The 25,296-nt window shown below is 43.7% G+C and overlaps 1 protein-coding gene across 1 annotated transcript; it reads right to left on the bottom strand.

Annotated features, from left to right (window-relative positions):
• LOC142790061 (telomerase Cajal body protein 1-like) lies at positions 1 to 25,213 on the bottom strand. The gene is made up of 10 exons (XM_075885100.1): positions 24,860 to 25,213; positions 24,632 to 24,746; positions 22,868 to 22,956; positions 22,187 to 22,277; positions 17,974 to 18,106; positions 15,861 to 15,947; positions 13,996 to 14,114; positions 6,364 to 6,467; positions 4,454 to 4,603; positions 1 to 289 (listed from the first exon to the last, which is right to left on the bottom strand). Exons 1-10 carry the CDS (start codon positions 25,069 to 25,071, stop codon positions 124 to 126), a joined length of 1,266 nt encoding a protein of 421 aa, XP_075741215.1. The 5' UTR covers positions 25,072 to 25,213; the 3' UTR covers positions 1 to 123.
• Positions 25,214 to 25,296: the final 83 nt, after the last annotated feature.

The raw sequence follows: 25,296 nt of genomic DNA, 5'->3' as shown, positions 1-25,296 counted from the left end.
TCAATAATCAAATGCCATTTATTGTCCTATGTACAGCAACGATAAATACACATGCAGAGAGTAGAGTAGAAAACAGGGCTGGAGGCACATTAGCATTACAGTCAAACATAATGGTTAGGACGACTACACATCATCTTGTGGTCTGTCATCGATAAGCCAAAGTTTGAGAGAGTTATCAGCTTTCTCCAAATGCTTGAACGTAAAGAGAGTGTCGCTGTCGTCATCTGAAAGCTCTGGGAATTTCCTCTGTCCAGAGGTTGTGGCATAGACTGGCATTGTTGGATGGAGGCTGCAATGAACAGTACAAATGTTAATTATACTTGTTAAACACGTTTGCTGCTTTCAGACAAGACAGTGAAAGAGAACAAAGAAAGAATTAAAGGAAAGCAGTGTGTGCGTACTTTGGTTCTGTTCAGTCTTTCTTCTTCTTAATTTTTTTTTTCAGGTGATTTGGTTAGCACCACCTTCAATCTGAGAGCATAAACACCAAAAAAGCTTGACAAAATCATGCAGTCCTAGCTCCTCATTTTCTAACACTATGTTAGAACAAAAAAACAAAGCCATTGCTGTCATATTATGTTTCAGCAACACTCTTTGGAACAATGGCTTCTAGTTAAGCCATGTGATCACTTCTAAAATTGAACCCTCAGAACTTACTGTCACTTATACTAAGATTCAGGATGCCTCTTACACCTGAAATTCAAAGCTGTAATTTATCAAAGACGACAGCTTTATGCAACTAAATTAAGTGAATATGTACAGTCAAATCCCGCTATAACAAATTCCGCTCCAACGAAATTTTTGCCACAACAAATGACTTTCGATTCCCTGTCAGCTGCCCATAGAAAACAAGATGAAAAATGTCTCATCGCAACGAATACTTTTCCGGGATATTTCCACTGTAACGAAGTTTTCGTGAGTACCATCCCATCGGATTGCCGTGAAATTGTGATACCGACCCGGCCATTTCTTAATAACTCGTGACATACAGCTTGAGCGCACGGCCGTACCGCAACAACCATGTTTTCATCGGATACAAGCTTTCTGCCACTACACGCACATCCCGCTAAGTTTAACGCCATTGAGATGCTCAGCGACAGCTCGCCCATTTACCATAGTGGTGGATTTAATGTAGTATGTGTGGGCCGCGGCAGAATTGCAATCTTTAAGAACCCCCCTCCCCGCCCCCATCGTATGTACCCCACGTCGCGCTCAAAACAAAACTACTGCTCGTCATCACTAGCCCTGCCATCGTGAATGACAACCACGCATCGTAAAGGCGCACACACGAACAGGGTGCCCCTAGTCCTAGAGTAACTGCATTCTGCTGCAACGGCTGCAAACATAAATGCGGTCATTTGGAACGCAATTATAGGCGACCACAAAAGTACACGTGCAGTCAACGCGCACCGACTCAACCCAATATTTCTTTTCGTGACGATGTGAACAAAGATAGCAACGATGCAGTTCTTAATCACGCGCACAGCCAGTGCAGCGCGCACAAATTAAAAACGGAACTAGTTTGTCGCAACCACTGCGCAGAAAATAGCGGTCGCTATCGTCTTGTTCATCGATAGCGAGTATGATCCAAAGGTGTGCAGTTAACACAGCCGGAGATAAAAGGCAATAAAGCCATAAAACGACACGAAGTGTTACGGCTTTCTTGTCATTCATTTATGGCCTCAGGAGTGTGAAGCTTCAACACTTTTACTTGCAGTTATCAGTTGGCCATTAGCGAATCTGTGACAAGCTTGTTTGCGGCCCTGTGCACTCGACACGCGTTCGTCTGAAAAATTTTCTTCCGTATAACCCACCTCTGCACATATTCGGCACCCCCGATCGCAAACCACGGGAGAAAGAAAAACTATCCGCGTATTGATGCACGGCCGCCTTCTTTGAATTGCCGTGATGTCGTGCCGTGAAACCAACTTGCGCACCAAACTTTTCGTACAACCTGCACCCCGACTTAAGCTCTAAATTTTCTGCATATCTTGATGACGTTATAAGCAAGAAAAAACCTTCACTTAGTATTCAACCAGGCACGTCTGAGTTGGCAAGAGTTCAATGCATTGGCTTGGTGGGTACAAAGGATAAGTCATAATCATCAGATCTTACCAAATTTTGTGGTCTATAGATGAAATTGAGCCACAGCAAAATTTCACGAACAAACTTTTTCATGCGTCCCGTCAATTTCGTTGTAGCGGGATTTGACTGTAGTACTACGACGAAGCCTATATACTTTCCAGGTCTGAGTGGCTACCCAATAAAAACAAAAGTGAAAATCTGATGATGCAACATGCAGATACTATGTAGCACAATCTCTCTAGTACGCAAGCCTACCTCATGAGGTCACAGCTCTGGGTTCTGAGCGTGCAGTGGGCATGTAAACATGCCTCGGGTAATAAAGTCTGCCACGCAGTCTGAAGTGCATGCTTTATTTTGATTTCAGCATGCTGAGGGGTGTATTTCAGCTAAAACTTGTCAACAAATGAGTAATGTGTACAGAACAGCATCGATGACTGATGGCAAGGTGTGGCAGCCTTATACAGCGTGACTCTATCATCTAGAAAGGGCGAGTAAAGAGGAATGTTTTCTTGGGGCACTGTTCTTCTTTATGAAAATGTGACTGCACAGTGCAGCTGCAACAAAGGTGGTCGTGCAGTGTTTTCTGTTGTAAGTGTTCGATCACCCACAATCTGTAGCCGAAATTTAGCTTCCTCTGATTACCATCTCTTTACTCTCATGAAACGTTGGCTCAGATTACAGGAGTTCTCACTCTGACATCGAGCTGCAAATAAACACGTAGAACTGGTTCAAAGCACAGACAGCTACCTTCAACAAGGGGTATAAAAAAGTTGGTGCCACACTAAAAAAAAATGTCTCCATCGAAACGGTGACTATTTAGAGAAGCATCTGTGACCATTAAATGTCCCAAATAAAGCAGTTTAAATTTTTACTTTGGCTTTTTATTTTCCAACCGATCAAACCTGGAAAAAAAGTAGTCCTTGTACTTTCATACTACTTTCTGCCATGTTATTAACAGCCAATACTTTTACTAAATGCCATTATCTTGCTTTTTATAAAGGAGGACTTGTTAATTGTCATGAAATGTTGATTTTGTACAGAGCCAGATGAAGCACTTGCTTGTAGATGCCAATGTGTTCAGCGATGGTGCACTGAGAGCTCTATGGCAATATTACCACTGCTAATTTGGATAGGATCCAGACTGTTTATGCATGACCAAAGTTACGTATTTGTGAGACTCTGTTTATCTTGAAACTCTAATTATTTCAAATTTCCTGCGATTTTTGTCGCTTCTGGTGAACAGAGTTGCTGAGAAAAGCCCACTGTCGGATAATTAGGGGCAATATCTTTTAAGCAAAGCTTCTATGTCAGTATAATGCATCTCTGCGATATGCAGTTGGGGGCAAGATCCAGTAATCAATGCAGAATTGTAAAGCTTTGGCAGATGACAGTGGGTGGTTTCAGGTGTCATGCAGACAGACTCTCAGAAGAGTAGTGCACATTCATTTTAGATGCCATAGTGGGCAATACTGCACAGCACGAGCATTACATAAAGAGTGAGTTATTCGTAAGATAATGGCAGTGCTCTATAGCTGCTGTTGACATTGCCAAGCCCCTAGTCAGAGGAAATATTGAAGTCTGCCGCTTCTGTATGGTTGCAAGAGTCAGTGAAGGCAGCTATTGGTGTTGATGGTCTTTTCTACACCAGGAATGATGCACAAGTACAGTTGCTTAGGTTGCGCTACATTATTTGGAAGTGGGGGACATGAAAATAATTGCCATGCAACAGAAAAGGGTGATTGTACAATTCAAACTGATCGTTTCCATCTGCAAACACAGAGTGACAATTCGATGGATTTTTTTGTTATGTTACGGGTTCGATTCATAGGTGCTATGGTTGCATTCTAATATAGAAACAATGCAAGAAATGCTTGTGCATTGAGTGCCAAAGAACATCCAGCACTAAGTGAATATAGTACCATTACAGCGCCCATCATTGTAAAGCTGAGTCCCAGACAAATAAAATTCCGCCAGTTACTATAACTCTCTTTAGATCAACACAATTCCTTTCAAGTAAAATGGAAAGATACCTGCAGTTATTCCTCAAGAGAACCGGACATTGATGAATAGACACTGGCACAGTTGAAATTGCACAGCTGCAAATTTGCAAGGAGAAAGTATCTAAAGCTAGGAATGGTAAGCAGAAGTCACTCAAAATAGTGTGGTGTAGCTATTTTCATAATACATTATGTTTGTAACGAAAGAGCCATTAAACCAGTTTGGCCACAAAATGAGAATTTGATAGCCTTCCTTTATGATCTTTCTAGGTATATGTTACGCAACACAACAAAACATGAAATAAAAGCTCTGCTAGTATGGCAGTAGGCCAGTAACAAAGCAAATGCCCATTGCCAGGCAGCTATCTTACCTGACACCATTTACACAGTCATCATGAGCCTTAAAAAAAAGGCCCGGTTTCTTGAGGGGCTCACAGTCTTCAAGCTCTAACGGTTCAACTTGAAGGTCCCAAACAGTTACGATGCCATTACTGTTACCTGAAACAAGGAAGTTCCCGCACCTGAAAACACAGAAGAAAGCAAAGCTGTGAATACCTTCGAAGCTAACGTCCATCCTCTCTGTGGCTCAAACCAAGGCTAATGCAAAGGTGACTCATAGCGAGCAACAGAGCAGATTGAGAGAGAACAAGACATAAGAGAACATTGTTCTTCATTGTTTACACACCGCCCATCATGCCAAATGATCCAGCTGTGACACTGGTACAGCAACCAAGACATGCTCAAACCAATCAAACCAACAAAGATAGAAAATAGTGACACTGATCATTAAAAAGTGAGCTCCAAATACAGAGCCAACGAAACTTCTGGCAACCTAAGAGGGAGCATGATCTCAGTTTGATCTGCATTGTGAAAAACAGATAATTCAGGCTCAGTAAGTTCAACTGTGAGGACACAGGGCATAGAGCTGAACTGGACCAAGCCAACTTATTCCTGTGTTTGCATTATGTTGCACCACCTTCAAAGGACTGGCAATTAATTTTTATGGTACCCATTTTCTTTATTACAGTGAAAAGCTTACTTGTCAGAGTGTCTAATCATGAGAAGATGGCCATATAGAAAGCATTGTGAAACATTTTTTCTAGACTTTTACAATATGCAGCACTGATCAAGCCGTACAAGCAACATACACTCTGAACAATGATAGGACAGTGTGATAGAAACAAGAATACGCAGGCAAACAAACAAGGCCTATCCATAAAAAGTAGCGCCATGTTTATGACCTCTGTGTTTCTGCAATTTTTGTTTGTGCACTTCCATAAGCTGCGGCTTGGCACAGGTTTATGTTTTCTCTAGTTGCTGTGGAGCCAGCACTACTTCTCAGCATCGACTTATTTTGCCTTGTAATAAACACAGAGCCGTGGCAGTTACGGTGCTCGGCTGCTGACCGTGGGTTCAATCCCAGCCGCGGTGGTCAAATATCGATGGAGGCCAAATGCTGGAGGCCCCTGCACTGTGCCATGCGAGTGCCCGCACAGGAACACCAGATGGTTCAAATTCCTGGCGCCTTCCACTATGGCATCCTTCATAACCATATTGTTGTTTTGGGACACTAAATCCCAGATATTATTACTGTAATGAACTCAGAATAAAGTGGGAATACCTATTAATTAATGCACAATATATATTTTATGTGTAAGATACGTAGCAACTTAATGACAGCACACCATGTACAGCAATCTGAATTGCATCTTCGCAGAGTACAAAGGCTCATCCACCAGGCCACGCAACGTACCAGTTTCTGTGACTTCTAAATGTAATTTAAAAGACACAAATCTTGTTCAAACCATGAAAATAATGCTTGATTCTGTCTCTACAATTAACAGTTTTTCCCTCTCTGTTAGAGTCCAATCACACATTCTGGCCAGTAATTAGTCCCTTTAATTCATAAGCCTCAGTTAGCATGTGCCAAGCATTGTACTGTCAATGCAACTCCAATAATGCAATCACTGTGCAGAGCATGATAAGGCTTCACATAGCAAACTCAGAGTAGCTTTATTATAAAAAAAATTTATTTAACAGAGTCAAACATAACACAATGCTGAATGTGATGGCAATTTTGTACAAGGCACGGAGGCTCAGGTGAGTTCACCAAAATTGTACCAGTGCAGCACAAGTACTAGTTAACATAAGTAAGCACAACTTTCTAGTTAACCATGCCATTAGAAGACATGAAGTGCACTCTCCAGAAAAAAAATAGAAGTCCTGTGAAACCGCACTGGTAAGAGATGAACCATAACATGAATCCAACGAAACCACTCACCGGGACAGCTCGAAGTACATGCGCTGATGAGTCGTGACAGTCCTTTTCATGCAGTACAAGACCTTGCCCAGATTACGAAGGTCCCAGCAAAGAATCTCTGCGTCCTGCGAGCACCCACCCAGAGAGATCACAACAGTCAGAATCAAGACAAAAAACAAAAACAAAAGAGAGAACAAATACAAGAAAGTTTAAATCAAGCTGCTCTTGGGCTGTCTTGGAACATGAGCAGTAAAAAGGTTAGAAAAAATGTACAAACTTGGCAGTTTTGCCCGAATGGTGAAATAAAGTTGACAAAAGCGAGGTACATTGTTGTGCTTGCTCTGCTCACATGGCGTTTAGTGATACTTATTCTAGGCGTCGGCACCGTGCAACACCCAGGGGAAGTGTTGCTGGATACAAGCAGCAGTGCCCTGGTGATCAATAGCTGTTTCACAACACAGCTGTAGTGGGGGACGCTGCCTATCACATTAAAGGTTCATACCTCAGTGGCACACAAGAAGAGTGTGATAAGAAACCATCAACATTAGTTAGCAACTATGTAACCATAACATAACCTTAGCTTGGAGGAAAGAAGTGTACATTTAAGGGCCCATTTTTTTCATTAGACACAATAAGACCTAACAGACAATCATGCCAATGAAAGTATAAGGGATGTTATTAGAAGTACTTGTAATGTAAATGCGAAGAAAGAAAAGGGGACAAAAAGATAACTTGCTGTGAGGAGGGGCCTAACCTGTGACCTTCGAATAACGCATCCGATTCTCTACCTACTGAGCTATTACGGTGCCTATCCCCCTGTCCACTTTATGGTTATATATGTGCATTAAACGTGGGAGCGTCAGTCAGTGCCTCCAGTAACTTATGTCGCTTGAAAATTATGGTCAGTCAGCATTGCTTGGCACTGTTGGTCCAATCTGCTAACACACGAACACAACAATGAGGGATGTCTTACGATGCCCGAGTGTCCCACAGCATTCAAGACTTCCCTTGACGCTTCCTGCCTTTCCCCTCGTTTTCTTTTCATGTCTTCATCAGACAATATTGTTATGGAGATGAAGTAAAGGAAGAGGAAGGACAGAATCAGCTGACAGGCGTGGGAGTGTTCCAATTAGCCATTGTGATTCTTGCATGAGGTTGTTCCTCTGTAATTGCGTTTGTACAGAAGTCACCGACGCCGTAACATATTGGTGAGAGGTGCTGGGTAACCATCAGGCAACGGAGCTTCGCAGCGGACGCCGCATCATTTTCCCAGCCATGGCTAATGCTGAGCCCTCCGCATCAATGTCAGCGTCTCCGACAAACACGGCGTTGCAACCATGCGTTTTCACGCCACTTAAGGATCCCAGTACATTCTGCGGGACCGATGGCGTCGACGTTGACGATTGGTTCGCCATGTTCGAACGAGTGAGTGTGCCGAACTGATGGGATCTCACACTTCAGTTGGCTAATGTGCTGTTTTACTTGAGAGGCACGGTGACGGTGTGGTATGAAAACAACACAGAAGAACTCACAAGCTGGGACCAATGCATAAAAAAGATGCGAGAGGTGTTTGGCAAAACCGCCAGTCGTAAGATCGCTGCCAAAATGAAAATGGCCTGCCGTGCCCAATCCCCAATGGAATCATACCTCGCATACATTCAAGACGTGCTGGCCTTCTGCCGAAAGGCCGAAAGCGACATGACAAAAGGTGACAAGGTAGGGCATGTCCTGAAAGGGATTGCTGACGATGCGTTCAATCTCCTGCTGTGTAAGGGCTGTTCCACCGTGGACGCGATCATCAAAGAGTGTCGTCAGTTTGAGCAAGTAAAAAGTCAACGCGTTCTGCAAACATTCGCCCGACTTCCAAACACCGCTGCAACATCGCCGTGCGAAGACCAGTTCGCACCACAACGATTGTCGCCGCCGGGAGACCTGACACGCATTGTTCGTCGCAAACTGGAAGCAATGGCGCCCTCAGCGTTAAATTTGCGCAGTACCAATACCACTCCTGTTACTGTTTCTCATGTTCAAGCCATCATGCGCCAGGAGCTTGAAAACATCGGAGTGCATTCCGTGTGTCATGTCACCACGCCCAGAGTCACCATGCCCTTTCGCAATGCTCTTCTCCGACCGACGGTTTTCTCCACGTACTCGCAACCCGGCTGAGTGGCGAAGTGCAGATGACCGCCCTATATGTTTCAACTGCCACCGTGTTGGACATATTGCTCGTTACTGCCGCAACACATGGTCCTTGGCACCTCATGCAACAACCAATATGACCCGTTTCGGCGGTACCGTCCGCATATTTTCACCTGCCGAAGAGTCCCACGCCGTTGACTATTCCCGGAACACTTGGTACAGCCGCTCACCTTCGCCACGTGGGCACCAGTCTCGTTCGCCACAAATACGTCGCCCATCGCCCCGTTCACTGCAGCCACGGCGCTTCTCGTCCCCCGTGGCTTCCGGCCGCATCGTCTCGGAAAGCTGAGAAATGCAGCCCTCGGAGGTGGTGCTGCATTGACGACTTCCGCAGCAAATCCTCTCTCCGTTCCCACCAGACGAAGTGTAATAGACATTGAAGTAGATGGCGTATCTGTACAAGCACTTGTAGACACCGGCACAAGCATTTCGGTCCTGAGTTCAAACCTATGCACACGTTTAAAGAAAGTTCTGACACCTGCGGCTGCACAAATGCTCCGTGTGGCCGATGGTTCTCGGTCTGTGCACTGCCCGCTTAAGTATAAAAGACCACACTACTTCTGTCATTTTAGCCGTGATTGACCACTGCCCTTATGACGTTATCCTAGGCCTGGACTTCTTGTCGAATCATTCTGCTCTTATCGATTGTGGTGTCCTTCAGCTAGAGCTGCCTCAGATAGTCGCTGAACACCACACTGCCCCGCCGCGCCTGAGCTCTCTTCAGGATGTGCGACTGTCACCTCAGGCAGCCACCTACCACCTCGTTTTGACCGCACAGCCACAGGTTCCTGATGATCAACATGTTCTCCTTCCTCTCGCCGACGTCCTCTTGGAGCGCAACATCGCCATTCCCCATACGCTTGTGACTGTCACTGACAACTATACCTCGCTCCCACTTCTCAATTTCAGCTTTTGCCCTCAAGTGCTTCCTCGTGGCAGGTGCTTGGCCAGCATATTCAATGCTGACGAATTCGAAGTAGCGGCTCTCACCACCGAGATTGATTTACTTCAGTCTCCTGTAGCTAAAAGCATCTGTTCTATGCCAAATCGTTTCTCGAAGATGATTGCACCCGACCTCAATCCTGCACAAGCCAACGACATCCATCCCCTTTTCGCGTCGTATACCGATATTTTTTATTTCGACAACAGACCTATAGGGCAAACATCCACCGTTCAGCCCCGTATAAACACTGGTGACGCCAGTCCCATTCGCCGACACCCCTATCGTGTCTCCCACACTGAGCGCAGAGTTATCCACGCGTAAGGTGACAAAATGCTCAACAAAGGTGTCATAGAACCATCAAGTAGTCCTTGGGCTTCCACTGTCGTCCTTGTGAAGAAAAAGGACGATACCTGGCGCTTCTGCGTTGACTATCACCACCTCAACAAGATCACGCGAAAAGACGTATACCCGCTACCACGCATCGATGACGCATCGGAGTGCCTGCACGGCGCTACGTAGTTCTCGTCTATTGATCTTCGGTCCGGCTACTGGCAGATTTCTGTCAATGAGATGGACCACAAGAAGATGGCCTTCATTACACCGGATGGTTTATACCAGTTTAAGGTGATGCCTTTTGGACTATGTAACGCCCCTGCCACATTCGAACGAATGAGGGACTCTCTCTTACGTGGTTATAAGTGTTCTACTTGTCTCTGTTATCTAGACGATGTGATAGTCTTTTCATCTACTTTTGATAGCCACCTGACCTGTCTCACTGCAATTCTCGCACTCTTCAGAACATCTGGGCTACAACTAAACTCCAAGAAATTTCAATTTGGCCGCCGTCAGATTACCATTCTGGGCATCTTGTAAACGCCGATGGCGTCCAACCAGACCCCGAAAAGATCCGCGCCGTCCGTAGCTTTCCGGTGCCCTGTTCTACATTCGACGTGCGGAGCTTCATCGGCTTATGTTCCTACTTTTGTCGTTTTGTGAAAAACTTCGTTGACGTTGCCAGGCCACTCACAGATTTGCTGAAGAAGGATACCACATTCTCATGGGACCCTGAGCAGGCTCAAACATTCACCACTCTCATCAGCTGCTTAACTACGCCCCCATACTTGTCCACATTAATCCTTCTGCTGCCACAAAAGTTCGGACCAACGCCAGTGGCCACGGTATTGGCGCAGTTCTCGCTGAGCGGCACCACGGCAGACAGTGCGTAATAGCTCACGCCAGTCGCCTGCTTTCTCCCCCTGAGAGGAATTATTCCATCACCGAGAGAGAGTGTTTAGCTTTAGTTTGGGCCGTCGCAAGTTCCAGCCATATTTATATGGTCACATGTTCTCTGTCGTTACGGACCACCACGCCCTCTGCTGGCTGACTTCTCTGAAGGACCCGAATGGACGACTGGGTCGCAGGGCTCTGAGGCTCCAGAAATTTTCGTTTAGCGTCAGCTACATGTCTGGCCATTGGCACAAGGATGCAGACTGTCTTTCTCGTCATCCGGTGGACCCTTCCGATCCTGTTGCGACTGACCTGGAGAGCAACGTGATGGTGTTTACTGATATCAGCGATATGCGCATTGAACAACGACGGGATGAGTCAGTGCGCACTATCATCGACGCCATCCAGTATGACAGCCATGACGCTGAATCCCGTATGATCGCGCTGCATGACGGCATCCTTTACCATCGCAACGTCAACACTGAAGGCCCTGAGCTTCTGCTTGTCAATCCCCGTCATCTATGGCCTGCCATACTTGAACAACTTCAGGACGCACCAACAGCGGGACACCTCGGTGTTTCCCGCACATACGGCCGCGTGCGACGTCGGTTCTTCTGGCCAGGACTGTACCGCAGCGTGCGTCGATATGTCGCCACTTGTGACCTCTGCCAGCGCCGGAAAAGACCTTCTTTGCTGCCAGCTGGACATCTTCACCCAATCGAAGTCCCCTCTGAACCATTTCATCGCATGGAACTCGACCTTCTTGGCCCTTTTCCGGCGACGACACCGGGAAATAAATAGATCGCCATCGCCACAGATTATGCGACCCGTTACGCAATAACGAAGGCCATGCCAACCAGTTTGCGTCACTGACGTCGCTGGTTTTCTTCTTCATGACGTCATCTTATGCCACGGTGCACCCCGACAGCTGCTTACAGACCGCGGCCACTCTTTCTTGTCCAAAGTTGTCGACGACCTCCTTCGATTGTGTGCTACAGCGCATAAGCTATCTACCCCCTACCACCCAGAAACTAATGGCCTAACTGAACGTCTCAATTGCATGCTCACAGAGATGCTTTCGATGTACGTCTTCGAAGATCATCGTGACTGGGACATCACGTTGGCCAATGTGACTTTCGCATATAATTCATCTCGACATGACACCATGAGATTCTCACCTTTTTATCTTTTGTATGGTCGCGCCCACATATTGCCATTTAAAACCACCTTACCTCTCAAGCCATCTGCTTCCGCGTACGCTCGCGAAGCCATTGATCGAGCTCACAAGGCTCGTCAAGTTGCCCAGTCTCGTCTCACCAGGTCACAGGATATGCAAAAAGCCCGCTACGACCACCGGCATCGCAATATAATGTTTGCCCCAGGTGACCGCGTGCTCCTCTGGTCATCGTGTCGCCGTGTAGGTCTCTCCGAAAAAGTTTTGTCCCGATACGCCGGACCCTACCTAGTCTTACGCCAAGTTAGCGACGTCAACTACGAGATAGCGCCATCGCACTCCAATACATCACCAAGTTCATCACTTGTTGACATTGTCCAAGTTTCGCACATGAAACCCTACTTCCATCGCACTTTTCCAGACTCGCGCCGAGACAACGCTCCATTGCCCGGGGGTCCTGTTACGGAGATAAAGTAAACGAAAAGGAAGGACAGAATCAGCTGACAGGCGCGGGAGTGTGCCAATCAGTCATTGTGATTCTTCCCTGAAGTTGTTCCTCTGTAATTGTGTTTGTACAGAAGTCACCGACCCCGTAACAATATTGTGAATCTGTGCATAAGCATACCAAGCGCAGGAGGAGATGAATTCTGCATCCAGCCCTCTTGAAAAGCTAGTCGGTTCCCCAAGATGAGAAATTCTGAGAACCACTGGCTCGCACTATGCATGTGCATGTACTCTGACCCACGCAAGTTGAAAATAATTGTTGGGGTTTTACATCCCAAAACTATGATGTCATTACGAGGGAGGCTGTAGCGGAGGACCCCGGGAACTTTGATCATATGGACACACACCGACATCGCACAGTGTACGGGGCTCTAGCATCCCGCCTCCATCGAAATGCAACCACTGCAGCTGGGATCGAACAAGCACCCTTTGGGTCGTTGGGTCGGCAGCTGAGCACGGTAATCGGTACACCACCGCGACAGACAACCCCGCAAAAGTTTGAGGGATCTGTGGCACGAAGCAGATCGACAAAAAACTGCATAGCTGTACTGTCACATGGCATGGCATTGAGGCCACAGTCGATAGCTTCAATGCCATGCCGTGAGATTGTAGGTGCCTCAGCGCCACACTGTGCATGAGATCACACTGTCCTAGCAGAACAGGAACTGTCCTGCCAAATAGGAATGTGAAGTTAACCCTTTTACTGCCGATATATCTTTTTGGGAGTGCTGCACACTTTATGCCACTTTTTTTTCTGCATGTTACCTGAACACATTTTGTTGGCAATGCAGTAGGATGCTTTTAAGATTATGTAAAAATATTTATATGAGATTATCTCATCAAAATAAAAGCAACGCTAATTGCAAGTGATCAATTAACAAGACAAGTAATTTTTGAAAAATAATAAATTGAGCCGATGATGATGTGCAAGTAAAAATTTTTCCGAGTTTCATTGGGTTATATGTTCTCTCCATAGACGACTGTACGCAACTGAATTACTTTTGTTTTTTACAACATTTGTCTCGCAAGTTACAGGGGAGTGATTTAAAGATGCAAAATGAGTATACTTGTGATAGACAGAGCTTGCGCATGTATCGGTCCCCAAGTCTTCTTGGGATTCGAAGCAATAGAGTTAAATAGACACTAACAGCATCACAGCAGTTGATTCCTTAAAAAACAGTATTTTTTTATCTTTCCATGTTATAAATAGCTTGATTACCAGAAAAGAAATGAAGGCATGACTTTCACTGAAGTTCCATGAGCAAGTCCCGATCATACCTAAGGCTACATGAAGGATAAAACAGTGTTGTATGAGTTGACCTAAAAAAAAAATTTATTCTGAGGTGTTTCAAGAAACACGATATGACTACGAGGCACATCATAACGGTAGACTTCAGATAATTTTTGGCCTCTCGGGATTTTCTGAACCAAACCAAATTTTTTGTACACGAGTGTTATTGCATCTCACCTTCGTCAAAATGCAACTGCTGTGACTGTTACTTTGCCCCATGACCTTGTGGTACAGTATAAGCTACCTTCGTATTAACGCAAAACATGGAATGGCCTATGATAGTCAACGTAAGTAAGGCAAGCCAAGATGACATGCCTTTCGGCCTCCGCTGTAAAGACGCTGTCCATCAGGCGAGAACCTCAAGTGAGTCACACCTCCCTGGTGGCCGGATAAGATGAATTGTAGGACTCCATCAGACTCGCTGTAGACAGCCACTATGCAAAACAAGTAGGTTATCTCAGGTGCACTCTTCATAATGAACACAACAATGTGCATACATAAGCACAGCTAATCCAGTGTGTTGAAGGAACAAACAATCCTGCCGAAGACACATCATTGTAAAATAAGTTACTATGCATGGTACAAGAATGAGAAAGAGCCACCCCTGCTTTGGCAGTCGAGTTGGGGATCTCACAAACACAATAGCGAAATGAGTTCCTCGTCAAACTTAAGGAAAATGCATGAAGATGAAGACAATTTATACCTTTTACATCTTGACTCCCACCTATTTCTTACCAGCTCTGAGACATTCAAAATGAACTCTCGCCTTTGCTCAGAAATTGAAGCTTTCTGGTCACGAACCTTTTGTATTTTCTCTGTTTAGTTAAAAGCCAGATGCTAGATAACGTATATAGCCATTCATAGTCAGACCAATGAGTCTGATACCAGCATAAAGCTTGCAGCGAAATTGGTCGCTGTCCTTGACAGCCTCTACCATGTTTCTGACACGGCACATGCATTCGACTGAATCAGAACAAAACTACTGCTCATCACGTCTCATCAGCAGCGAACAAAACTGTGGTCACTATCACCATAATCGTGAATAACAACTCACATGTTTTAGAAAGCCACAACCAATGCACACTGATACGATACCTAACCTACTCTTCGCTGGAACCATTATAAAAGAAAACGCAGTAGTTCTCTACAGAGTCATGGATGGTGACTACATAATTGTGAAGGAGATGCACAGATGGCTCTGCAAAATCTTGCAGCATACTTGAGTTTCACCTTCAAAAGCAGAACATGATATGTTGTGTAATCGGCCCTCTAATGCACCACCAACTCATTTGCAAGCCTAGCTTCGGTTCTCGGTGCATGTCCGATTCGTGCCGCAAGGAAACGAATGACTGTGCATGCAGCATTGGCCGCTTCAATCTATCCTCGAACATCTACCGCCGGTGCAGTTGTTAAGTGCCCAATACAGCGTAATTTTTCTTTTGGCAAATCGAAGGGCTGACTATGCGTCTGTAAGACAGCACACGAACCTCTGAGTGCTTTGTGATGAGCGGGCCTTTAGAACACCCAATCAAGGTGCAATTCACATGTTCTGATGCCTGGCACGATTCTATACACCTGCCGTGCGATATTACATGTGTTAAGAAGACTCTCTCGGCTTTGACATTCATATAGTGTTTTTTCTGAAGCAATTTCAAGCAATAGCGTGGCGCTGTAATAAAACGCCGGCTTTCGATGCAAACAACCCGAGTTCAATTCTGACTCTAATGGAAGATATTTCTTGATTATTTTATTTGCATCTTTTGCAGTTTTTCGGTCATGGACAAGATGATTTTTCACTCAAGAGGATACCAGCACTCACACGAAAATATCTGCGAAATGAACGCTTTAACACGGTCGCGCTAATATCATAACATCTAGTGTGCCTTCGGAAGCTTCCGCATATACAGGTATGCAAACATCATTTTCCACCACAATAGGATAAGGCGGACTAAATAGAAGCTCTGCACAGAAGCCAATTTTCTCCAATACTCAAACAATTTCTCTATTTACAGGTAAATAATATCTTTAGAATGCCTCTACATTGTTTATTCTAATGCCAATTTTAAAATCCACTAACTATGAAACTACTCATTTGGGAGCATTCTTTCAAAATAAATACAGAAGTTAAAAAGCTCAAGTTATTAATAGACAGCAATGTGCTTGGCAAATGTGCACAATACCCGTCTTGCAGTAGGAGCCAGCAGCATAAACACCAAGGGGGCTAAACGCAAAACAACTGATGATGCCAGGTTGACCCAACTTCTTCACTGCAAAGCGAAAAGTAATACGTACAGCAAACATTACAACAGAGTGGCAAAGAAAAGGGCAGCAAACAAATAATTTGTCATACAATGAATATATATATAAGGTGACATCAATGAGGTTGTAAAGCTCACTATGTACTTGTTGCAGTCAATTCTGGTCATCTGATTTCCTCAAAGAGTTCAAACTGCGAGGAAAGAAATGCCTTTTGGAAATATTCTACTTAACATAATCCAGAAATGACCTCTTTGCAAACTGTTGCACACGACTATTTGTAGAACCAGCATACCTTTAGACATATTTTGAGGACAAGTATTAAAAAAGCAGCAGTAATCTCAAGACGTCTACAACTGAATCTTTCTTTAACCCCTTCTTCGTATCAAATTTGCACAGTGTTCCTTAAAATACCCAAAGTTATAAAACTAAGATTCGTTGCACCCTCAAACAATTTCAGTACTATGACAAATGTTCGGCAGGCGCATTAAGATTTCCTAGTCGGCTTGTGTAAATAGTGAATTTTAGGTTCGAAGTGAACAGTGATTTTGGTCTAACAATTTCGAATCAAATTCGTATAATATATATGACATATAAAGAAAAATGAGCATATTTATTATGATCTAACTAACCGGCACAATATTTTTTTTTAATTGAAATAGGGCTGCTATGCAAATGCCATTTCTTTTTTCATTCAAAAGAAGTCAAAAGAACTTTGAGTAGTATCAGGATGCGAGTCATAACCCTTAAAATACGTAACATTTTAAAATTTATTATACTTAGAGCATATAAGCAGTCATAACAAACTTTTAAGCCTAACAAAATGAATTGATTTGAGAGTAATATTTTCATTCAAAAGGGCCGTGCGACACTTCTCCAAGTAGCCATGCAATGTATTCACTAAAGAAGCTTATTTATTGCCTCATGAATTCACCACCGCAAATATTATTAGAATCCGTCCAGTATGAGCGGAGTCGCAAAGATTTCTCGCACGCTGCAAGTGCATTCTCTCTCCTTGTCCCGATAAAACCAATGGAAGCTAATCTGGGAGGGATGGCACAGGGAAAGAAAAAAAATCGCAGCATATCCACGGCCTGAATTATGATTGGGCAAAGCGTTTGTCAGTCTGTCCGTGCTTCTGCCCGTCCATTCGTACTTGCTTCTGTCCATCCATGCAACCATCCATGTGTCTATCTGTAAGTCCCTTCTTCCATCTGCCCGTTCGTTTGTCTGTCTGTCTGTCCGTTCGTCGACCCGTCTATCTAGTGAACACTTGAAGTATAGTCATCTCACATCTTTTCATGATGCATTCATCATATACAAGTGCCGCCATACAGCGGACATTCTAAGGACCGCTCTTTTGAGTATGTGCCATCGGTGGTTACGCACTACGACAAGGGACGCACAAGCCGCGACATAAGGAGCTTCGTCCCTAATACATCCCACGTGCTTTCTGAGCTTGTGGGATTATTTGCCCAGAGATAGAGCAATCTTTAGCCGACTTTGAGAATTTAACAGTGAATCACACCCCACGTGCTGTGTTATAATATTTGGCTGGCGTGTGCTCGTAAGCCTAGACTACCGATCGGCAGCGTTCTATGACAATGCTCAAAAAGTGTTGCAGGGCTCCTTTAAATTTGAAAAGAACATTCGCGACAAAGTAAATTTCTCCTGGACAAATGCTTTCACGGTTCAACACCCCTACACTGCAGTAAAACCACCTTTACAAGCAAAAAATTTCCGGAGCCCTCCACTACGGCGTCTCTCATAATCATATGGTGGTTTTGAGACGTTAAACCCCACAAATCAATCAATCAATCAATCAAACCTTTACAAGCAATACATTTGAATTAATATGCGTTTATTGGTTACTTGCGAATACTTCAAAATTTTTGATAATTCAAATTCGAATCGAAGCGAATTCAAATACCCTACAATTCATTCGAATATTGGAAGCATTCAAACATTCGCACAAGCCTAGGCATAAAGCAGTTCTGCATTGAATTTAAAGCTTTGAAGGCTGGTATGTCACCATACCATTTGTTGGACGCTCTTCAAAACATCTCCCAGGCCTGTCCACGTTGAATACCCGCACCATCTTGTCAAACCCACAGTACAGCTTCTCGCCAAAATTGTCAAAACCTATACTGTGCGCTGCCACAGGCTCGTCCTGCAAACAAACAGAATGGGTAGTAATATCAAAAAAAAAAAGTATTACATGTTAGAAACTAAGGCGAGTAAAGCGAACCTTCGTTAGATTGTTTTCATTTAAACGCTCTGCCAAGAGATACGTGATCGATGCATACATTGTACTTCCAACTTACATAACTGATAACACCTTTCTGTTGAAAGTAAATATGCAGGTACACTAGACATCATGTTGTGCGATGAGGGTGCAGTAACTGCTTGCGGGCCAACACAAACTTCGCAAGTATGAAGCAAGCACTGTGAGCAGAGTATGTGGAGATCAGTTGTATGTGGGGTTTCACGTACCCCCCCCCCCCCCCCGAAAAAAAAGAAGAACATGCTCAACGTTATGAAGCGTGTTGATGAAGGAACATTTGGTTAACTTTCGGCAGGCTCACTAGTATGAAAGGAGAATGAAAGTGCTTGGAGTGTGCACCCAATACCCGTAAGTTCGCTTGATAACGAATTCTAAAAATTTTTTTCTGGCAGTCGATTTGTGAAGTATCATGTGCTAATAGTAAGACAATTTCATTAAGGAAACGGGGCAAGCACTATATCTGCCAAGTATTTAACCTAAGTTTATGTACATTTTTCTCCATAACCATACGAGCTACAGTAACTATTTTACTATTATTGCGATCATGAGTCATTCCTCTTCTAACTACAGCAGATTTAGAACCGAAAATTCAGATGATCATTTTTGTAAATTTTTTTACTTCAGGTACCTAATTATTACTCAATAATTGTTATTAGGTATCGTGTTGCAGAGGAGCCCTTTCTAACACAACAATAATTTTGCTTCCGCATATTCACTATAACATTACCTAAATACTGGCAGAAATCTATGATTCTAGATACTGTGGTTGCTGAAAAAAAGGAAAGTAAGAATAAAAAGCATGCTTTGAGATAATCCCATTTTAAAGTTGAAAATTTGCATTATTTTAAAAGTACAACAAGACAACAAAATATTGACGGACCCGTTCATTAGGCATCGGCCAATCACCCAATCACCAATATCATCTTTTCTTTTTGCATTAAACGTCTTGCCTGGCGAGCCTCCTTTTTCGCCTGGTAAGCAATGCTCTTAGCAAAGTACTGTCGACGCAGTTCAAGGGTGCGTAGACCCTGCACTGTGCAGTGCCCTGGCCAAATTACAAAGTAGTTCAGCACATTCACACGGGCTATATTTCTATCATTAAAAGTGAACACAGCATCAAAAGTGCATATTTACAGTGTTTGGTGCCCGAGTAAAACATTTTTTTTTTTTGAGTGCGCTCCCACACGACTATCCGACGACTGGTTATGGTTTTGAGTTTTCCCATGTAGACATTTAGCAAGTAATTTTGGATTCGCTGGTTGCAGAAAATTTGGCTTAGGAGCCTCAATAACAGATGCTGGAAGGTGTTCTTTATGAACAGATGGTTCACCAGTCAACTGGGCTTTGTTGAATTTGCCCCAAGTTTAGGCATCCTTCTAACAAAGGCCGTGAGATTGATTGGTATTCTTTGATGCCATGTGAAGGGTCCAGCTTAAATTGAGGATGACGCAGCGAGCAATGGAAAGAAAATGGTAGGTGTAATCTTAAGAAACAAAAAGATAGCAGAGTGGATTAGGGAATAACGGGGGTTAAGGATATCATAGTTGAAATCAAGAAAAGGAAATGGACATGGGCCGGGCATGTAGTGCGTAAACAGGATAACCGTTGGTCATTAACGGTAACTAACTGGATTTCCAGAGAAGGCAAGCGGGTTAGGGGGAGACATAAGTTTAGGTGGGCATTTGAGATTAAGAAGTTTGCGGGTATAAATTGGCAGCAGCAAGCACAGGACCGAGTTAACTGGCGGAACATGGGAGAGGCCTTTGTCTTGCAGTGGACGTAGTCAGGCTGATGGTGATGAAAATATGTGGACTGGTCAACTTTTTGAATGTCCTCCAAGCTGGCTCCATTTCTTTTAATGGCCCAATGATGATAGCTTTAGTGCTTGCCGATGATGACACCACTAAAACGTTCCTGACCAGTTATAGATTTCCCAACAGAAAGCATGATGCCCCTGCTTTCTTTCATTTTCGCAGTTCTGTGCTCATTCTTTTCGGAATGCGCCAAATGCACCCCAGCTTCCAAACTGTAACTTCTCCATATGGCTATGATGCTTTAACTGCAAGGAATCCCTTGCTATGTAAAATTGGGGGCATGGGAGGCCACCACACAGGTTTTTAAATATGTCATTTTTAGAGTACTAAGAGAAAAAAATGACAGATTCTGGTTCACAAAAGGCTGAAGATCAATATTAGAGTACTAAGAGAAAAAAATGACTGCTTCTGGTTCACAAAAGGCTGCAGATCAATATTTTTGCTTACCCTGTCTCCTTAAATGTCGGAAAAGTGCTGCAGTGTCCCTTTAAGAAGGTATGGTAGAATCAAACCCCCCCCCCCCTCCCAATCACACACAAAAAAAAAGAATTTACAATTTTGAGAAAGAAAAATGCACTGTACTTTGAAGAACAAACCTGTGAAAGTCCGATGTAGAGCGGTCACCCCAAGCGCTTTAAATGCCGTGCCAAAGTGGGCTGTGCACCCTCTGGCGTAAGTAGTACGCGCACATAAAACTTCGCTTTTCTCAAATTGCATTTTTTTTTAAATTTTCGGACTTCAATATACCTTTTCTCGAAAGTTACTGCATCAATTCTAATAAAACTTTGCATGTATGAGCTACAGGTTAGAAACAATCTGAACTAAAAAATTTGCTGATTTCGTAGAAAATGAAGCTATAGAAAACTACACAGCAATACGCACCCTCTGTTGCTTTGTGAATGTAGATATTTTTTTTTTACAGTAACTCCCTCAAAGATGGCCTTTTTTTTATAGTTGAGATATAACATACGTGTATGTACAACACGGCTGAATATCATTGCATTCCCTTCAGTGGTTGCAGAAAAAAAGTGCATTTAATAAGTGCACCCACTTCAAAATTTAGGAGTGAGCCAAAGAAAGGAATATAAGCAATGTAGGCATAAAAAAAATATCACACGATACCCAGCGTCATTTTTCGTGAGGATGCAAAATTTAATGAGAATGCTTACAGCCATTTTTAAAATAATACGATAAAGCTGACATATACCGCTTACCCTACCATAACCCCTTGAGAAATAGACAGAGGCACAGCCCAGACAACCAAAGCGCGTCAGCAGATTTTGTTCGAGTCAAAAGTAGTAGTACCACTCAAGAACACGGCAGCGTTCTCCAGTGGTGACGTTACTGGCCATCCAGCTCATGGCGTCCGTGCGGAGTACAGCGCACATTGGCGCAGGCCTGTGTGTGCCCATCTTCGAGGAGGAAATGTCGCAGGCTTCTAGTGTGGTATACGACTATAGTCATATACCACAGGGTAATAATAAAATGACACTAAAGAAGGAAAATTTTGCTAACACAAGACAGAACCAGGCCTACTTACTGCAGTTCATTTGTATTCATCTGTCATAAATGGCAAATGTCAGTGATGCAGTAGCTAGCAGCAAGCACAGCTTTCTTTCGTTTACATGGGAAGGATGAGCTACAGTCTCAATTTATGAAACTAATGACAAAATATGTTTGTGGAGAACTTCTGTTGCTTTGATATAAAAATAAGGATGTGTCAATAGCAATATTGAGACCAAATCAAATGCAAATTCAAAGGTGCCATAAGCGAACTGAATTTCACTGAGTACATTTTGAATACTTAACAGTAAATACAGAAACATATTCAAACCACATAACCATGCACACACATAAGTGAGTGCATACTACTATTGCATAGTGTTTAAAGTATGGCTCTTTCAACAATGTAGCCTGCCACACCATAGGCAAGCTGTCATGTTTTATGATTATGCCCATGTATTATTCCCATTGGAATGAAATTTACCATCGTTCTGCACTGACCATATTGAGTGCAGTTGGCATTCCAAAGTATCTGCATGCCTATTGCTGTTAAGAGATTACAGCTATTTCATTAGAAGGCCAAAGAAAATTGGCACAATCTTGGTGCTTGCCCCAGTATGAGTGGTTGTTGTGAAAAACCCCTTCGTACCAGGTGATTGTATGGCCTGTAAGAGCACCGCAGCTCGCCTGTGTATGCATCCCAGAGGTGGATGGGGTTTCTTGTACTTGTGCTTGCAAAGCTGAAAATAAGTGCAAAACACTGCTTAAAGTAAATAAAATGCTAAAATACAAACAATGGCACCTCAAATGGCTTTTGTTCTATGACAGCTGTTACAACAAGACAATGGCTTTTGTTCATCAACAGATGTATCACCTGAAAAGTAACGTGTAATATAAAGTGGTAAGGTATCATTGGCCCTAAAGGAGGTCAGCTGTGGTAGCATCTCTGTGATAAACAAGTATATGACAACCAATAATGAATTAAAAGCAGTGCCCAACATCAGCGGTATGGATTCGCTCAAAAGAGCCCGTTTTGCTCAAGCAATCTGTCCTGCAAGCTGATATCCCCGGTTCCCAATGGTGACGTAAAAAGCTGACCCAACAAGCATCTCATTGAAATAAATACACATACTTCGTTTCATTATGCAGCACTTGTTTTTTTGGCCACATATGCATGAAGCTCCTTTTTGTCTTGCTAAGCATTTGAGCTATGCTATTACTGGAATAGCTTATTCTCATGTCACTAAAGACTTCATTTATCGCGTTCGCCATTTTTTTCACTTTGCAAAGTTCAATCTTTTTGCAGTGGTGTATGAATTTTTTCACATACCAACAAGTTGCTGGATCATTGGAATTCATGCCAGGGAACCAAGCGTAGTCATATATCAGGCCACTTTCACTGCATTTCACTACAGGAACCTGGAAACGTGATTGAATTATTTTAAGAACTCCTGGCAAAACAAAAATTTTGACAACCATCATTGCAGTGACATAAAGGGGTGGTGCCACCAAATTTGTGGCATGCGTGTTCTTTGCTCTAAGCGTTTCCCTTCAGCTCCAAGAAGCATGATGCACGCACCAAGATTCTTGTACTTCCGCTAAATCAATATTGCTCTACTTATGTGGACCGTTTTCGGTTTCGCGGCGCCGAGTTGGGAAGTGACGTCAATACATAGGTGGCTTGGCCACGTGATCACTCAAGGCTGTGACGCGCATCGTGCTGAATTTCGTCTGCTCTCACACACAGCTGCTACACAAGCGCCAGCAAAAAAAGAACGCCTTCGCAGGTTTCGATGGGTAGCACTTAGCCAAGAAGTGATCGAAACTCTGCGAGTAATACAGCAACCGATGCATTGCTGGTACGTTGGGTACGCTCGTTTCGGAGATGGGGGAGGTCACTCACGTCCCTACAGACCTGGTGTGACGTCACGACAACTGCTGTTGCTTCTCCTATTCTGAAACGTCAATGCTGCTGTGCAAGCGATGGGCCTAGATCGCGAGAGTGAGCATTCAGCTACACTTTTAGAAGTGAATTAAAATATATTGTACGTGTTTGTAGGGTCCGACCCTTCGTGTGGAGAGTCCTTGTACACCGAGGAAATCCATAACAAGCTTGGGATAGCCTCAAAATTTGGTGACACCACCCCTTTAAGGCACTCATTTATGCAATTCAAGAAGAGTGAGGTGTAAGGTAAGTTGCAAAGCCACTGGGACTGTGGTGGTAGCTTTATGCTGCTAAGCCTATAGAACAGTAAACTGAAAGCAACAAGTGCCTTTTGTTGAAACATCACTTAAGTACAAACTGTCCCTGGCATATGTCACAGGACAGGACCTCTGCACCCGTCAGAAGCTGACCGTCTTGTTAGAAGAGTGTGTTGGACCAGGAGGACACAAGACCTCAATGCCAACTTGACTTCCGCTGGAACCCAAGCAGTATACATATGCAAGCCTCTTTGCGTTCCTTCATCTAAAGCTCTCTAATGAGTGAGTAGGACACACAAACTAATAGATCTTGGTTCAACAACAACATCTCTAGAGAGCCGATTCAAGTGAATTCTTCTTCTGATTCACCATAAAATGTCATCGGAGTACGAAAGTAATCTGGATTTCAGACATGTTCAGCCGGCATAAACATAAGTTGTTTGCAGCTTTGTGGAGTGCTCAACACAAAAGTCGGCAAACTCACTTATGAGTAAACTCACCGGACTCGCATCGAGCCATAAGTCTGAGTGAGTTCGAACTTGGAGAGTTCAAGTGAGCCCGGCTGGGAAAAAGTTTAGCGAGTGAATCTGGTCGAGGAAAGCTTTTGGTGAGCCCGAGTCCGAATCAGTCCCAAAAACAAAATGTATTTCTTGAGTGAGTCTGAGCGAGCTCCACATTTTTTTTTTTTTTTGCCGACTTATGGTTGGACATGGTGTGACCAGAAACCAAATAAACTGCAGGCAGTAACTCATCGCTGAAAACAATTGCTGTAAACACTGTACAACCGGTATTATAATGAATTATTCGAGACTCTCTAAGCCATCTAATGGTGTCAAATAGTGGGTGCAGTAGTGAAGCATGCGGTCATAAGGCATAGTTTAGTGTTTTTCACCATCTCTTCCACTTCACTCCAGTCAATTTGCTGTTGGCACAGAACCGTAGGAAGGTTGAAAATCCGCAGGCAGCAATCGTCGCTGTTCGTTAAAAGGCACGATCCATCAGGAGACCTCCGCGAGGAAAAAGAAGAGAAAATAATGGTGACAGTGAAGTCTCACCGCTTGTGTTCCGACTTACATGTACACAAATACAATAAGAAAAGAGCGAAATCAATGTAATTTACCATTTACATCCCCTCGTGATGACTTTAGTAAACGCTTTCCACGCGCCGCACACTTGAATGGGCTTTATGCAGTAGTTGAAGGACGTTGCAACCGTGTCGCTCATGTGAATGTCATCATCTTGCGGGCTTTCATTTGTAAATAACTCGCAGTTCGAGCTGTCATCAAGATCCGTAGGACCCGTTTCCTCCACTACCACGGGTTCATCACCCATTTTTCAGTTCAACACGGATCCACGTAACGAAGAAATTAGTAAGTGTCCATCTACAAGAAGTAAACTAGCACACGATTCACACGCCTATGCGTTGATCAGGCCAAGGTATATTGGACATCTTGAAATATACGCGCAGCTGATTCTAAACAGTTATATGACGAATTCATCTCATGACGCTGCGCAACACTTCACGCTTCTTTGGAAATCACCGGCATTTGATGACAC

The sequence above is a fragment of the Rhipicephalus microplus genome, unplaced genomic scaffold (genome assembly GCF_043290135.1).
Source record: "Rhipicephalus microplus isolate Deutch F79 unplaced genomic scaffold, USDA_Rmic scaffold_67, whole genome shotgun sequence".
In the NCBI taxonomy this organism is placed as follows: Eukaryota; Metazoa; Arthropoda; class Arachnida; order Ixodida; family Ixodidae; genus Rhipicephalus; species Rhipicephalus microplus.
Note: the sequence above shows the minus strand (reverse complement) of the source record. Positions and strands in the feature narration are given on the sequence as shown.

What these genes read in the sequence shown, in the direction of transcription:
- LOC142790061 (XM_075885100.1), bottom strand. Translation starts at nt 25,071, where the DNA reads ATGGGTGATGAACCCGTGGTAGTGGAGGAAACGGGTCCTACGGATCTT. An exon ending in TTTACAGCGGAGGCCGAAAG is followed by an intron (nt 6,468 to 13,995) that starts GCATGTCATCTT and finishes GGGTGCTCGCAG; the next exon opens with GACGCAGAGATTCTTTGCTG. An exon ending in ATGTACTTCGAGCTGTCCCG is followed by an intron (nt 4,604 to 6,363) that starts GTGAGTGGTTTC and finishes CTGTGTTTTCAG; the next exon opens with GTGCGGGAACTTCCTTGTTT.